Genomic DNA, 15,462 nt, shown 5'->3' on the forward strand with positions numbered 1-15,462 from the left:
ACTTGCACCACTGCAACAAAATATGAATATCATGGTTACTCTCTGTTTTCATCAGTCCATGTGTGATGGAAATTGAGAAACAACTTCCTGTTTGCGCAAATGAAGTCAAGTCATAGGGTCATTCAGTATTAATATTAATAGTATTAGTATCATTATTCATACAGAGGATGCAGCAAGCTGTTGGGCAGACAAGATATAGACAATGCTGTGATCTGTGTCAAAAGCAAAAACCTATTTTCTATGGAAAACTAGAGCATACCACAGAAATACTGCTGTAAAACACTACTGCCAAAATACATGGAAATGGCAAATTATGTATTAGTTCCTCAGAGTATTAGATGTGGTTCTGCTTCTGAATAAGGACTACTGGTATAGATGTTGAGTAGCCTATGACAAATTGTTATGCATCAAGCAGTCCCTCTATGGGCTATTGTGTGACGCATCCTCTCCTCTCATGGGACAACCGACATCCAGCCATTGACCGGCGCTGTTGGGCAGCCAATAATAAAGGCGATGCCTTGTCTGCTAACTGAGTCATCCGGTCCATTGAAGTCAAACGGGCGCTCCTGTCCTCCTATTGTTACCGCTACCGGCCCGAAGTGTTGTCCACGTCCTTTTTCCTGCCAGCGGACTTAATTCCAGGTGCTCAATGAATCACGGGGATTGAGGTTTCACAGAATTGAGCTGCAGCGAACAGTTAGTTGACCGTCGCTCAAAGATGGCTGGAGCTCCTGTTAGGTCAGCGACTTCGCAGTCAGGCAAGATGAAAAAGGACGAATCTTTCCTTGGAAAATTAGGAGGAACGCTGGTTAGAAAGAAGAAGTCCAAAGAAGGTAACGTATAAGCTTAATTCCCTAAAGCGTGACGTTATACATTGTCATAACACTCATTTGTGTATCCGTTTTATTCCCCGCTGTCCATGGTGCTGCAATTTACGTTTCCCATCAATACGTACGTTATATTGACATGGGTCTAAATGTAGGATATGACTTCTTAAACCTTTTTTAGTTGGAATAAAGAACAACAACCGGGTTGCATGAGCCACATCCATGTCAAATATTTATCATCTTTATTCCAAGCCTATGATCAGAAGTAGCCTATTATTATAAAACATTGGACTTCAATACAAATCATACATGCCATGGCAAGTTATACTTTTAGTAAAAAAAAAAAAAAAAAACATCAACGAAATACTCTCTCAACCTTGGGAAGTTTCAAAGTGAATAGAAGAAGAAAACAACACAAAGAAAGTAGACTGGCAAGTGGCATTCCTCATGATGTAATAAACATAAATAGATCAGATGGTCATCACCTATGCCAAGAATGCAAGGTTATTAAGATAAGGAGTAAGAGGATTACTGTCCCATGATGTTTACTTTCTCTTCTCTTTTGAATAACGTTTGGACTGTCCTAGTTGTGCAGTTTCACTTTTTCATTTATTTACCAAGCCATTTTGAAGCCCACTTCCCAACTCTCTGTCTAGTATGAACAGCTGCAAGATTCGGCCCCTGTGTGTGTGTGTGTCAGTCCCTCCCTGCCTGGCCATGTGTTTGTCATTTTCTATATAAGGAACTCTAAAGGCAGACGAATGGAGGCTAGGTTGCAATTGCTGTGGAACCCCAGTAAATCCCAGTCATCAAGACTCAGTACCTCCTATATGTGTTCTGGGCACGTGCTCTATTAAGGGGGAATAGATTTCCTGAAGGTAAAGCTCGTGTTCTGTGTTTGTTACTTATACCACAGCTAAAGAGTGCCCCTTTGTGGCGACTGGTGAAAGTGATGATAGCTCTGGCCTGGGGGGATGGAAGAACAGTCTCAAGACAGCACTTTCTGTGATAAATGCAGAATAAATAAATACAAATAGATGTATTCAGTGAATGATTGAAAGGTGTAGCCAGGTCAGGTTGGATGTAGTCTTTTTTAACTAAGAAAGATCACAACCAGACAAAACTAATTAGCTGAGTGGTATAGGCCTAACTGTACATTCACTGGGTAATTACTTTAGGCATTTTCTATATTCAATTTCGCTCTTTGGGAAATTTCCTTTCGTCTCTGTGTATCCTGAAGGGGTGCCTGAGAGAGCTTGTTGCCTACAAAAAAAAATCTAAATGGAAACCACACATTCAGTACTCTATGAGTACAAGTTGCAACTCTCAGTTTGAGATTATGAACAGCAGCTTGTGATCAAGGCCAAATACACATTATAAGGTCTTCTGAAGAAAATAAATGTCTGTTATAATAGCTGTATTACTGCTATGTGTTGAACTCAGATTCCTGCTCTGTGTGCCGGACCTAGATATCATGTGTTTGTGACTGTTTCTGCAGATAAACGGAAAGGAAGTATCTCTCTCCCTGATGTGTTCTTTTAAGGCTAGTGTCAATCACCACCGCACTGGACTTAAGAGGGATAATAGTCAGTAAAAAGTGCTGGTCATGGCCTTAAATGTATTATAATGACGAGTGTCTCCATTATGTCTTAATGGGTGTGACTGAGGGAAATATTATTTTAGTGTTACAGCAATGTCTACCTCAGAAAGTGCTCCCACAAGTAAGTTTTCTTTTTTGTTTCACATATTTTTGTTCTAGTCTATGTAGTAAATGTATAATCTAGAAATGATTTGCTTGAGTAGCTATAGAGAAATACTTTCCCTGTGAAAATGAGTGCTGGGGACATATCAAAAGCCCATTTGTACAGTGTAATTTGAGAAGTTAGTTAGGTGACCGACTGCATTTCCCCTGCAAATGTAAAAAATAAATGAATGTTTGTATAATACAGTCAGTCACCTAACTAACTTCTCAAATTACACTGAATAAATGGGCTTTTGATATGTTAAAAGTATTTGTATAATACAGAGGACAATTTTTACATTAACAAATTAAAACATTTGAATGATATACAGTACCAGTCAAATGTTTGGACACACCTACTCATTCCAGGGTTTTTCTTTATTTTTACTATTTTCTACATTGTAGAATAATAGTGAAGACATCAAAACTGAAATAACACATATGGAATCATGTAGTAACCAAAGAAGTGTTAAACAAATCTAAATTTATTTTACATTTGAGATTCTTCAAATAGCCACCCTTTGCTTTGATGATAGCTTTGCACACTCTTGGCATTCTCTCAACCAGCTTCATGAGGTAGTCACCTGGAATTCATTTCAATTAACAGGTGTGCCTTTGTAACAGATGTATAATGTACTCTCCATGCGTTGTGTTTTCTCAAAATAAATCACTTCGGCCAGTGGTCCCAGTTGAGCATTTATTTCTGTTGTTAAATGGGAAACAGCACGTTAGTTGTGCAGGGCTTAACGGTATTGATGGCTGTCGATGGCAAAATCCCTTGCATCACATTTTCATACTCGGCGAACAAAATACAAAAATACAATACAAAATATAACATGTGTATATACCTGTTGTTAAATGGGAAACAGCATCAATGTAACAGTATAACTTTAGACCGTCCCCTCGCCCATACCCGGGCGCGAACCAGGGACCCTCTGCACACATCAACAACAGTCACCCACGAAGCATCGTTACCCCATCGCTCCACAAAAGCAGCGGCCCTTGCAGAGCAAGGAGAACCACTACTTCAAGGTCTCAGAGCAAGTGACGTCACCGATTGAAACGCTATTTAGCGCGAACACCGCTAACTAGCTAGCCATTTCACATCCGTTACACCTTGTTAAAAGTAGATTTGGGGAATTTCTTTCCTTCTTAATGTGTTTGATCCAATCAGTTGTGTTGTGACAAGATAAGGGTGGTATACAGGATATAGCCCTAGTTGGTACAAGACCAAGTCCATATTCGGGCAAGAACAGCTCAAATAAGCAAAGAGAAACGACAGAACTTTGAATGTTTCAAGTTTCTTCAAGTGTAGTCGCAAAAACCATCAAGCGCTATGATGAAACTGGCTCTCATGAGGACCGCCACAGGAAAGGAAGACCCAGTTACCTCTGCTGTAGAGGATAAGTTCATTAGAGTTACCAGACTCAGAAATTGCAGCCCAAATAAATGCGTCACAGAGTTCAAGTAACAGACACATCTCAACACCAACTCACCAGAGAAGACTGCATGAATCAGGCCTTCACGGTCGAATTTCTGCAAAGAAACCACTACTTAAGGACACCGATAAGAAGAAGAGACTTGTAGGTGTAAAAATGTCTACAAATCTGTTTTTGCTTTGTCATTATGGGGGTATTGTGTGTGGATTGAGTAGGGGGAAACTATTTTATCCATTTCAGAATAAGGCTGTAACGTAACAAAATGTGGAATATGTGAAGGGGTCTGAATACTTTCCAACTGCACTATATATAGTGCCTTCAGAAAGTATTCACACCCCTTTACCTTTTCCACATTTTGTTGTGTTACAGCCTGAATTTAAAATGTATTTATTTGAGATTTTTGTCTCTAATTTACACACAATACCCCATAATGTCAAAATGGAATTTTGTTTGTAGACATGTTTAGAAATGTAGACAAAATTAAAAGCTGAAATCCCGGAGTCGCCTCTTCACTGTTGACGTTGAGACTGGTGTTTTGCGTGTACTATTTAATGAAGCTGCCAGTTGAGGACTTCTGAGGCGTCTGTTTCTCAAACTAGACACTCTAACGTACTTGCCCTCTTGCTCAGTTGTGCACCAGGGCCTCCCACTCCTCTTTCTATTCTGGTTAGAGACAGTTTGTGCTGTTCTGTGAAGGGAGTAGTACACAGCGTTGTACGAGATCTTAAATTTCTTGGCAATTTCTCGCATGGAATAGCCTTAATTTCTCAGAACAAGAATAGACTGACGAGTTTCAGAAGAAAGGTCTTTGTTTCTGGCCATTTTGAACCTGTAATTGAATGCTGATGCTCCAGATACTCAACTAGTTTAAAGAAGGCCAGTTGTATTGCTTCTTTAATGAGCACAACAGTTTTCAGCTGTGCTAAAATAATTGCAAAAGGGTTTTCTAATGATCAATTAGCCTTTTAAAATTATAAACTTGGATTAGCTAACACAACGTGGCGTTGGAACTCACGAGTGATGGTTGCGGATAATGGGCCTCTGTACATCTATGTAGATGTTCCATAAAAAATCTGCCGTTTCCAGCTACAATAGTCATTTACAACATTAACAATGTCTACACTATATTTCTGATCAATTTGATGTTATTTTAATGGACAAAAAAAGAGCCTTTCTTTCAAAAACAAGGACATTTCTAAGTGACCCCAAACTTTTGAATGTTTACTGTATGTAAATTAGATATTTCTGTACTTCATTTTCAACAAATTTGCAAACATTTCTAAAAACATGTTTTCACATTGTCATTATGGGTATTTGTGTGTAGATGGGCGAGACATTTTTTTTATTTAATACATTTTGAATGCAGGCTGTAACACAACAAGATGGTGGAATAAGCCAAGGGGTATGAATAGTTTCTGGCACTGTGTATATACAGTATATATATTATAACTGTCTCTTGTCAGTTCTAGAGAAATATAGAGATGTAGAGAAATATTTGATTGCGATGGTTTTCTCCGTTGAAATGATGTTCCTTTATGTAATGTTATTTCTGAAGCCTGATAAGTGTTATAAATCAGTGAAGGTTTACCAGTAGTAGAGTCAGCATGACTGTCATCATAGCTAATGACGGGTCAACTGAAAGCTCTGAATAGCCCAGGTCCAGGGTTGTGACATGGTCATCTCAGCTCTGGACAGTGGGTGTGTGTGGATTCTGTGTCCGTTTAGTCACTCATGCCTATGCTGCCTGTCCGACATAAATAAACTGAGCTAAATTTAAGGCCTTGCCTGTCTCACTGAGGCATAAATAACTTTCCCTGGGTCACAGTAAATCAAGTTCCCCCAGGGGGCACGGGAACCTTGGTTTACATTGAAAATCTACTGAGATATAAGGAGATGTAAGCTTTTCATCTTCATTGAATGGGTATATTTAGATGATATTTACACCATGAATTTGACACACTTTACCTCCAGCTTGCAGCTAAATTGCTGGTGGTATGTTGTTGTTTTTGTCGATTGACTGCAGTCTTCTGCATACTCCACTCTGCTAATGGTCTTAACCATGACAGGTGTTTCATATAATGCCTGCAAAGAAGCTGGCTGGTGATTTATTTCACTGCAAGGCCGGGGGTAGAACTAAATTAGTGTAATTATATTAAGAGGAATAGGCTGCTCGGCCATGAAAACCCATTTCACGAAGCTCCTGATGAACAGGTAATGTGCTAATGTTGCTTCCAGAGGTAGTTTGGAATCGTGTTGCAACCGAGGACAATCAATTTTTACGTGCTTCAGCACTCGGCGGTCCCGTTCTGTGAGCTTGTGTGGTCTACCACTTCACGGCTGAGCCGTTGTTGCTCCTAGACATTTCCACTTCACAATAAAAGCACTTACAGTGGACCGGGGCTGCTCAACGGTGCCACCTTGAAAGACACTGAGCTCTTCAGTAAGGCCATTCAATCAATCACATTTATTTATGAAGCCCTTTTTACATCAGCCGATGTCACAAAGTGCTACACAGGAACCCAGCCTAAAACCCCAAACAGCAAGCAATGCAGATGTAGAAGCACAGTGGCTAGGAAAAACTCTCTAGAAAGGCAGAAACCTAGAGAGGAACCAGGCTCTGAGGGGTGGCCAGTCCTCTTTTGGCTGTGCCGGGTTGAGATTATAACAGTACATGGCCAAGATTCTACTGCCAATGTTTGTCTATGGAGATTGCATGGCTGTATGCTCGATTTTATACACCTGTCAGCAACGGGTGTGGCTGAAATAGCCAAATCCACTAATTTGAAGGGCTGTCCACATACTTTTGTATATAGTGTGTATTTACACACTATGAGGTTGTAATAATACTGTGACATTTTGAAAATGATGATAATGACTCCATATCTTTTAGTGTAAGAAATGTCAGCCTGTTGTGGTGGGATTTAGTTTTGGCCTGCCTTGTCACATCACCAGGTGGTAAATTCTTTAATAGACCAATAAGAAAGAGAGTTCCAAACCTCTCTGCCAACTACAGCTAGTTTTCTACCCAGACAACTCCCATGCAGTCCCTAGCAAAATTGTTTCTTGAGAAATTGCTAAGATTCTATTTTTGTTTCTTTTTGACCATTTTAATTGAAAACAATCACAGTAAATTACTTAATTGTTACCAGGAAATGATTTGATATTGAGATAAAAATTGGACCTTTAAGATCTGAAAGCAACGCTTATAGCATGACGATGAAGTTGTACACTAAAGAACATCTCTAACCAAGAAAGATAGCCTGTTGGGTTTTTCATACGTAGTTTACCTGGGATTATCATATAAACAAAAAACAGGAACATCACACTGCTGTCTGAGTTTATCCAGCATTAGACTGTTCTCCTATGCAGTATGATAGTTTAAGCATATTGTGTTACCGTGCACCTTCCTACGCAGTACTGCTGCTGCTAGATTGGGTACACAAACACAACATGGTCCATGTCAGTGCAGTAGTGTAGTGTAGTAGTATCCATGCCTTCTGTCCTGTCCTGTGTTGTCTCTAGCGTCCCCGGGGTTAGTCAGGTAGTGTTCTGCTATTGTGGTTGCAGTTCCAGTTCCGTTCCTGCCCTGGTAATCCCCCCCCACACACACACATTTGTTGTTCTCCTATCATTGTAGGGACCTAAAATTATAATTAATATATATTTTTTTTTTCCATTCAAAATCCTATTTTATCTAACCCGTAACCCTAAACCAAACTCCTAACTCTAATTCTAACCCTAACCCTAGTTGTAACCTAGTTGTTATTGTTTTACTATCCTTGTGGAGACATTGGGGGATGTTAGGTCCCCACAAGGATAGAAGAAAACACACACACACACACACACTCATACACCCACCCCTCCTCTGCTCCTGTAACTGGACCGCAAGGGTGGGGGGGTTGTGACAGAAATAAACACGTGATGATGCCTCGGCCACTGCCTAGTCCCACCAGGCAGGACCTCACACACACTCTTTCACACACTCTCTCTATCACTATATACCTTCACTTCGCTGCTACTCTCTGAGCACCTCTGGGATCCCTGGGCTAATTTCTGGAGACATGGCGGGCCTACTATGTGGGACCAAGAGGAAGAAACAAGGTAGTTCTGTTTGTCTTGGTGGGATTGGCTGGAAGGGCTGGCTGCTTATGGAACTCTGATTTATGAATGGGGAAGCATACCCTGTACCGTATTTACATTTTGTGAGTGCTGCTGGTATGTTGCTGTTTAGGGACCCGTTTGTGTTTGTGTTTGTAATCCAGATTCAGCTTCGGTTGTGATCTATTGACACATTACATTTCTACGGCAGTATTATTTGGCTATATTATTGTTTGGGAGGGCTTTGGTCAAATCCTTAGCAGTAATTTTCACTCATTCGATTGTATCACAGATGTACTGGACAGAGTCACAGTGGGAGGAAATAGCACAATTATGATGAAACGCAGGACTGTAATTGGAAAGGAAATGCTGATCTGGTGTGTGATGCAGGCAGGCCCGCTGGCTTGTGGTTGAGCTCTACAGCAGGGCAAATCAGATAGGACATCGTTAGAAACTACAGAGGACTACTCCTCTCCCCAACATCAACAACATCCCTTTTCTGCATACCTTAAATGCGCTGTCTGCTGTTTTCTGCATACCTTAAATGCGCTGTCTGCTGTTTTCTGCATACCTTAAATGCGCTGTCTGCTGTTTTCTGCATACCTTAAATGCACTGTCTACTGTTTTCTGTATACCTTATTTGCTGTCTGCTGTTTTCTGCATACCTTAAATGCACTGTCTACTGTTTTCTGAATACTTTAAATGCACTGTCTAGTGTTTTCTGCATACCTTAAATGTGCTGTCTGCTGTTTTCTGCATACCTTAAATGTGCTGTCTGCTGTTTTCTGCATACCTTAAATGCACTGTCTACTGTTTTCTGCATACCTTAAATGTGCTGTCTACTGTTTTCTGCATACCTTAAATGTGCTGTCTGCTGTTTTCTGCATACCTTAAATGCACTGTCTACTGTTTTCTGCATACCTTAAATGTGCAGTCTGCTGTTTTCTGCATACCTTAAATGCACTGTCTACTGTTTTCTGCATACCTTAAATGCACTGTATACTGTTTTCTGCATACCTTAACTATGCTGTCTGCTGTTTTCTGCATACCTTAACTATGCTGTCTGCTGTTTTCTGCATACCTTAAATGCACTGTCTACTGTTTTCTGCATACCTTAAATGCACTGTCTACTGTTTTCTGCATACCTTAAATGCACTGTCTACTGTTTTCTGCATACCTTAAATGTGCTGTCTGCTGTTTTCTGTATACCTTATGTGCTGTCTGCTGTTTTCTGTATACCTTAAATGCACTGTCTACTGTTTTCTGCCGCAGAGGAAGATGAAAGGAATGTAGCCATTAGGATTAGAGGCCTAAATGTAGACACAAGCCAAATCCCAGAGGTAACGTCAGCCTGTGTCAGTGAAGGTGAATCAAAGCTCAGCTCAGCAACAGAGTGGTTTGGCTTCATCTTGTGGTTTGTTTACAGCCTAATCGCTGGAACCCAGGATCAAGTATTACATGTGCTTAACAGTCACAAGAGACTATTTACGTCCTCAGTGATCAGCGAATTCATGTCGATGCGTCCTATTGAGTGCTTGTTATCATCCATTCACTAATAGAGCCATTCGATTTCTGGATTAGTATTAGTGTAGAACTAACCATGGAGAAGGTGTGGCGTCAGTCTTAGGCTCCAGGCAGTGTGTTAATCCCCCCTCACACCAGACAGTTGGGTAGACACACACACACACATACACACACACACACACACACACACACACACACACACACACACACACACACACACACACACACACACACACACACACACACACACACACACACACACACACAGAGGAGCCCACTGCCGCCACCCTTAGACAGCTGTGGGGTGTGCTGTGTGTGTGTCCTCTCACTGAGCTTTAATAGAATGGGAAATATAAATATCTTCACGTGTGTGTGTGTGTGTGTGTGTGTGTGTGTGTGTGTGTGTGTGTGTGTGTGTGTGTGTGTGTGTGTGTGTGTGTGTGTGTGTGTGTGTGTGTTAGGCTCTTATCCATAGCCTAGTATTTCTTTCTAGACACTGTCACTTGTTGAACACACTGATAACAGATCTACACCTGAAACTTGAGCTGTAGCTGTTGTTGTTTCTTCTACTTCAACAGAGCCATTTACTTTATGTTCGTATTCTTGTCTTTCCTTATTTTTGTATTGTTGTTGCGTTGTCGTGACGATTGGACGATGTACACCATGCGTATCCCGTACATACGACTTATACAATTTGAAACTGAAACTGTGTGTATGTGTGTGGTGGCGGTCATTCTGAGGTTAATGCTACTGACTAAAAATGTTTATCTAATGCTGGGTCCTCTCTGTTGTCCCTGTCCTCAGTGAGTGACCTTCATGAGGAGGGGAAGAATGCCATCAACACTCCCATGCTGCCCTCTGGGACTGAAATCCACCCTGAGGACACCATGCTGGGTAACAAGAACTCCTAAAACTCAAACCCTTACCCTAAAACTAACCTTCATACGTACAACATGTTTCTGTGTTGCTCGGTAACACCAACTCAAACTCCTAATGCTAACCTCCATACATACAGTACATAGGAGAACCCTTTTTAGTTCCTGGTAGAACCCTTTTGGTTTCCATGTAGAACCCTCTGGGGGAAAGGATTCTACTTGGAATGTCTCTGTAGGCCTCCTGGACAAACCAGAGCCTCTCTCATCTACAGAATCTTATGTATCCAAAACTGTTGTGCCATTTGTTGTCATTCCACTTCAGTCTTGTAGGTGTATTGGTCACTTACTTCTGATGCCTTTGGTGGACTGTTGATGACACTTTTGGCCTTTGGTGACAACTGTACTCGTTGATGCCTGAGGGTTACGAGGTTATGTCTGGAGACCTTACTGAAGCTGATTTGGGGGTGACTTCTGGGCACTCCGGGAACTAATTGTGACTGTGAGTGACCTTTGGTGGAAGAGGAAATGAAAGAGCAATGTGCAGAGGGGTGGAGTTAGGACAACACCCTGTGTCTTAATATTTCCCCTCATCACCAAACCGATTCACTCTATGATTTAAGATAACTGTGCTCTCTACAGGAGAAGAGGACTGAGTGTGTGTGTGTTTGTGTGTGTGGGGGTGGGTGGGTGGGCATGTTGAAGTCTTCGATTGTGTCAGAATATGTGTTCACTTCCACCATGTATTAGTTGGATCCCTCTGGCTTCACAGCTGAGTGTATTTCTCCCATCATGCCTTTCTTAGAAGAGAATGCTGAGAGGAACATGCTGGATCCGACCTCAAGGGAGAATCCAAAATTCAAAGATCTTCAGAGGGTAGGTGTCTTATGCGTTGCTTAGTATTTCTCTCTGTATGCTGTTGATCAAACACCGGTAACAGATCCACACCTGAAACTTCAACTGTATGTTCTTGTTCCTAGGTATTGATAGACTGGATCAACAATGAGCTGGAAGAGGACAGGATCATCGTCAAAGGCTTGGAGGAGGATTGCTATGATGGACAGGTGCTTCAGAAATTATTTGGTAAGGCAGAATTAGCTTGGACTTTGTGTAGTGTCTGTGGTTGAACTTGTGTTTGATCGTTTGTACATCAAATGATAGGGTTGAAAAGGTAACTTTGCAGTATACAGTATTCGGATGAATGTTATAGAATACAGATCTGCATAACCGTGTAACTCCTCTCTCCCGGTGACAGAGAAGCTGTCTGGGCGTAAGCTGAACGTGGCTGAGGTGACCCAGTCAGAGATAGGACAGAAACAGAAGCTCCAGACGGTACTGGAGGCCGTCAACGAGCTGCTCCGGCCTCACGGCTGGTCCATCGAGTGGAGCGTCGACTGTGAGTTGTTCACTAAGCCCTGAAAATACAGTCATTCTATATCCAGCTTGACACACAGGACTAACGTAAGGGTTCACAGACCATCAGACACATACTTTTACACAATCGCTGCTACAGATCAGTTCTGGTATGGCATCCTAAGTTTTTAAAGAGATACATTATCTTCTCGTTGAATATTACCATAGGCACTGTATTTAACCTGATTTACAGTAGTACTGAACTGTATTTCACTTGATTTATAGTAGTACTGAACTGTATTTAACCTGATTTACAGTAGTACTGAACTGTATTTAACCTGATTTACAGTAGTACTGAACTGTATTTCACTTGATATATGAACTGTATTTAACCTGATTTACAGTAGTACTGAACTGTATTTAACCTGATTTACAGTAGTACTGAACTGTATTTAACCTGATTTACAGTAGTATTGAACTGTATTTAACCTGATTTACAGTAGTACTGAACTGTATTTAACCTGATTTACAGTAGTACTGAACTGTATTTAACCTGATTTACAGTAGTACTGAACTGTATTTCACTTGATTTACAGTAGTACTGAACTGTATTTAACCTGATTTACAGTAGTACTGAACTGTATTTCACTTGATTTACAGTAGTACTGAACTGTATTTAACCTGATTTATAGTAGTACTGAACTGTATTTAACCTGATTTACAGTAGTACTGAACTGTATTTCACTTGATTTACAGTAGTACTGAACTGTATTTCACCTTATTTCACCTGAATTACAGTAGTACTGAAGTGAATATAGCACACTATTCAACCATGGTCAAGTCATTCTAGCCATGGTAATTCAAAGTGATGTCACGGCTCACAACGCCCTCTTCTGGTCTCCTCTGCCATCCACAGCTATCCATGCTAAGAACCTGGTGGCCATAGTGTACCTGCTGGTGGCTCTGGCCATGCACTACCTGGCCCCCATCAGACTGCCAGAGCACGTCTCTGTACAGGTGGTGGTGGTCAAGGTACGGAGACACAGCACACTTTGACATCTATTATCTATTACACGTCATGAGGATGACTCGTTGACCTGTGTGTTTTGGTGGGTTTGATTGTTTTAGAAAAGAGAAGGCATACTGCAGACGTCTCATGTGACTAAGGAGCTGACGAGCACTACAGAGTATGTACTTCCGTTATATCGGTTGTATGTTTTCAGTTTCCGTGGAAGTCCTTACAGTATACAGGTGTAACAACTCCGCTTTTCTTTATCTTCTTTCTAGGATGATGATGGGTAGATTTGGTGAGTACTTGTTGGTTGAACATTGAGGTCGGTTGTAAAATTTGATTAATGTGGAGTTAAAAATTTTTAAAAAAAAGATGATTATCTCCTGTTTCTCAGAAAGGGATGCATTTGACACCCTCCTGGATCATGCACCGGACAAGCTCAACGTTGTGAAGAAGGTAAAATATTTGAAGAGAGATTCAAACCTGCAGAAGGCATTGTGTTTGGTTCCTTCATACTTTACTCTTTTTTAAATATTTTTTTATACCTCTCTCCATCAGTCCCTCGTCACCTTTGTGAACAAACACCTGAACAAGCTGAACCTGGAGGTCACGGAGTTGGAATCCCAGGTTAGAAATCTGATGGTGCTTTATTTAAAAACACAACAGCTCAATCAATATAACATACTATAGCTACTGGGCATAAGATACAGTGAGTTTTCCTCCATATCGTAATGTGGTTTTTATATTCTTGTGTCCAGTTTGCTGATGGTGTGTACCTGGTGCTGCTGATGGGACTGCTGGAGAACTACTTTGTCCCCCTCTACAACTTCTTCCTCACACCAGAGAACTTTGAGCAGAAGGTAGGTAGGATTATTAGAAGTGGTGTTTCTCTATAAGTGGTGGACTTGTAGACATGGTGGTTCTTTAGTCGACTCTTAGCAGTTTCCTCCGGTTGATCCTCTCTCCCGGTTCCCCTCAGGTTCACAACGTGGCGTTTGCCTTTGAACTAATGCAGGACGGAGGCCTAAAGAAACCCAAAGCCAGGCCGGAAGGTATAGTAGAAAGCCAGTAACACATGGTGGGGGAATGCAGGTAGCGTGAATTCAGTTGGAAAGGGAAGCTTGGTTTAGGTAGGCTATGCATCGGAGAGCTTATGACACATGAGCAGATGTAATGCCATATATGTCCAATAGGTGTAGCTGTTCCCTCACTTTAGATACTTGAACATTGGTGTATGTCTAAGCCAGCCTTTGACCCACACACCCAACCTAACCCCACCAACTCTTATCATTCTGAATATAAAGTCTCACAAGATGTGTGGGTGTTTTCATTTTTATTTTTGTGGGTGTTTTTCTTTCATTTTTGCATACCAATATTACCCAGAATCAGTCAAGCAGCATGAACTACCTTGACTTGCCTATTTTTTGTGTGTGTGTTTGTGATCTTTCCTCTGGGAGCAGTTTGTTTGTTTGTTTTGAATAACTTTTGACTTAATTTGTGTGTCTTGTTCGGTTCTAGACGTTGTGAACTTGAACCTGAAGTCTACCTTGAGGGTGTTGTACAACCTGTTCACCAACTATAAGAACTCCGAGTGATGTCTACCTGCCACACGCACAGACACAGCCACAGTACAGTGTGAGGAGAATGAAGGCACTGTGTTTGTGCTACCTTCACACTGGCTGATGTCTGAACCCCTTGAGGAACCCACTGGGACTAAACCAAAGGCCAACCCCTTGTATCAGTGGGATGGTGTGAAGAGACTCCGAATGTTTGTATTTAATCTCCCCAATGTCAGTATTTAAATCCTCCTTTATGCTAACCCTACCCAAGCACACGTATGTTTCATGTTTTAGTACTCAGTCAAGACTGTAGAATGATTCATGCAATTGGAAAACATGGGTTTGTATTTTATGCAAAAAAGCCACTACTGCTTTATAAGAAAATATTTATGATCCACTGTTGCATATGCTAAGACTTGCTGTATATCATATCTCAGAAAGCTTTGTACATTATTCCCATATCATTATTATGGTATTGTTACTACATCTATTGTTCTATTGTAGGTTGTCATTCCAAAATATGATATGAATGAATTCTAACAGTACTTTTAGATTTCTCCGATTGTTTATATGGACAGGTTCAAGCCATATTTCTTACCCGATGCTGACCCTGTTGCCTTTCACCTTAAGTGCCATGTTATTCTCTTCCTACTGTACCCGAGAGAGCCACAAAGCATTGTGGTATTAACCTGCCCTTCAGACGATTCCCAGTAGACCTTCCGGAGAACAGCTAGCGAGGCTCTCCACCCGCGATGTAGCAGAGAGCGAGAGACCAGAGAGCTGCATGTGGCCTACAGGAGTCCACTCATGCATTTTAGACCGAGGGTAAATTATTAAGAGGGATGAGTCAAGTCTGGATCGCCAGGAGAGCAGCTTGTCACACTGCTTGTATGTATCTGCTTCGATGTCTGTCCATCCCAAAATAAATGTTTCAACCCAGACAGCGTGTGCTGCTGTAATTATACACTTCATACATGAACATTAGCTTTCTTAGTTTGCCTTCAAAGTGAGTCAGAAGTGGGCTGTAGATTAGAACT

At 41.2% G+C, this 15,462-nt stretch overlaps 1 protein-coding gene across 3 annotated transcripts; it reads left to right on the forward strand.

The window, feature by feature from the left end:
• The first annotated feature begins 513 nt into the window (after nt 1–513).
• Nucleotides 514–15,366, forward strand: parvb (parvin, beta). 3 transcript variants are annotated; one of them, XM_024378739.2, is made up of 13 exons: nt 514–833; nt 10,434–10,523; nt 11,307–11,377; nt 11,482–11,584; nt 11,757–11,897; nt 12,771–12,886; nt 12,983–13,041; nt 13,142–13,161; nt 13,261–13,322; nt 13,425–13,493; nt 13,625–13,726; nt 13,846–13,918; nt 14,385–15,366. In XM_024378739.2, the coding sequence occupies exons 1-13, from the start codon at nt 719–721 to the stop codon at nt 14,459–14,461; spliced, it is 1,098 nt and encodes a 365-aa protein (XP_024234507.1). In that variant the 5' UTR covers nt 514–718; the 3' UTR covers nt 14,462–15,366. The 3 variants fall into 3 exon arrangements, with proteins under 3 accessions (XP_024234507.1, XP_024234510.1, XP_024234509.1); XM_024378742.2 differs by lacking the exon at nt 514–833 and adding an exon at nt 2,431–2,548; XM_024378741.2 differs by lacking the exon at nt 514–833 and adding an exon at nt 7,951–8,108.
• Nucleotides 15,367–15,462: the final 96 nt, after the last annotated feature.

This window comes from Oncorhynchus tshawytscha, linkage group LG19 (assembly GCF_018296145.1).
Source record: "Oncorhynchus tshawytscha isolate Ot180627B linkage group LG19, Otsh_v2.0, whole genome shotgun sequence".
NCBI lineage: Eukaryota > Metazoa > Chordata > Actinopteri > Salmoniformes > Salmonidae > Oncorhynchus > Oncorhynchus tshawytscha.

Excerpts from the sequence above, each read along its gene's own strand:
- parvb (XM_024378739.2), top strand. The coding sequence starts at position 719 with ATGGCTGGAGCTCCTGTTAGGTCAGCGACTTCGCAGTCAGGCAAGATG. Across the intron at positions 11,898-12,770 it reads CATCGAGTGGAGCGTCGACT|CTATCCATGCTAAGAACCTG; the intron begins GTGAGTTGTTCA and ends TGCCATCCACAG. Across the intron at positions 12,887-12,982 it reads TACAGGTGGTGGTGGTCAAG|AAAAGAGAAGGCATACTGCA; the intron begins GTACGGAGACAC and ends TGATTGTTTTAG.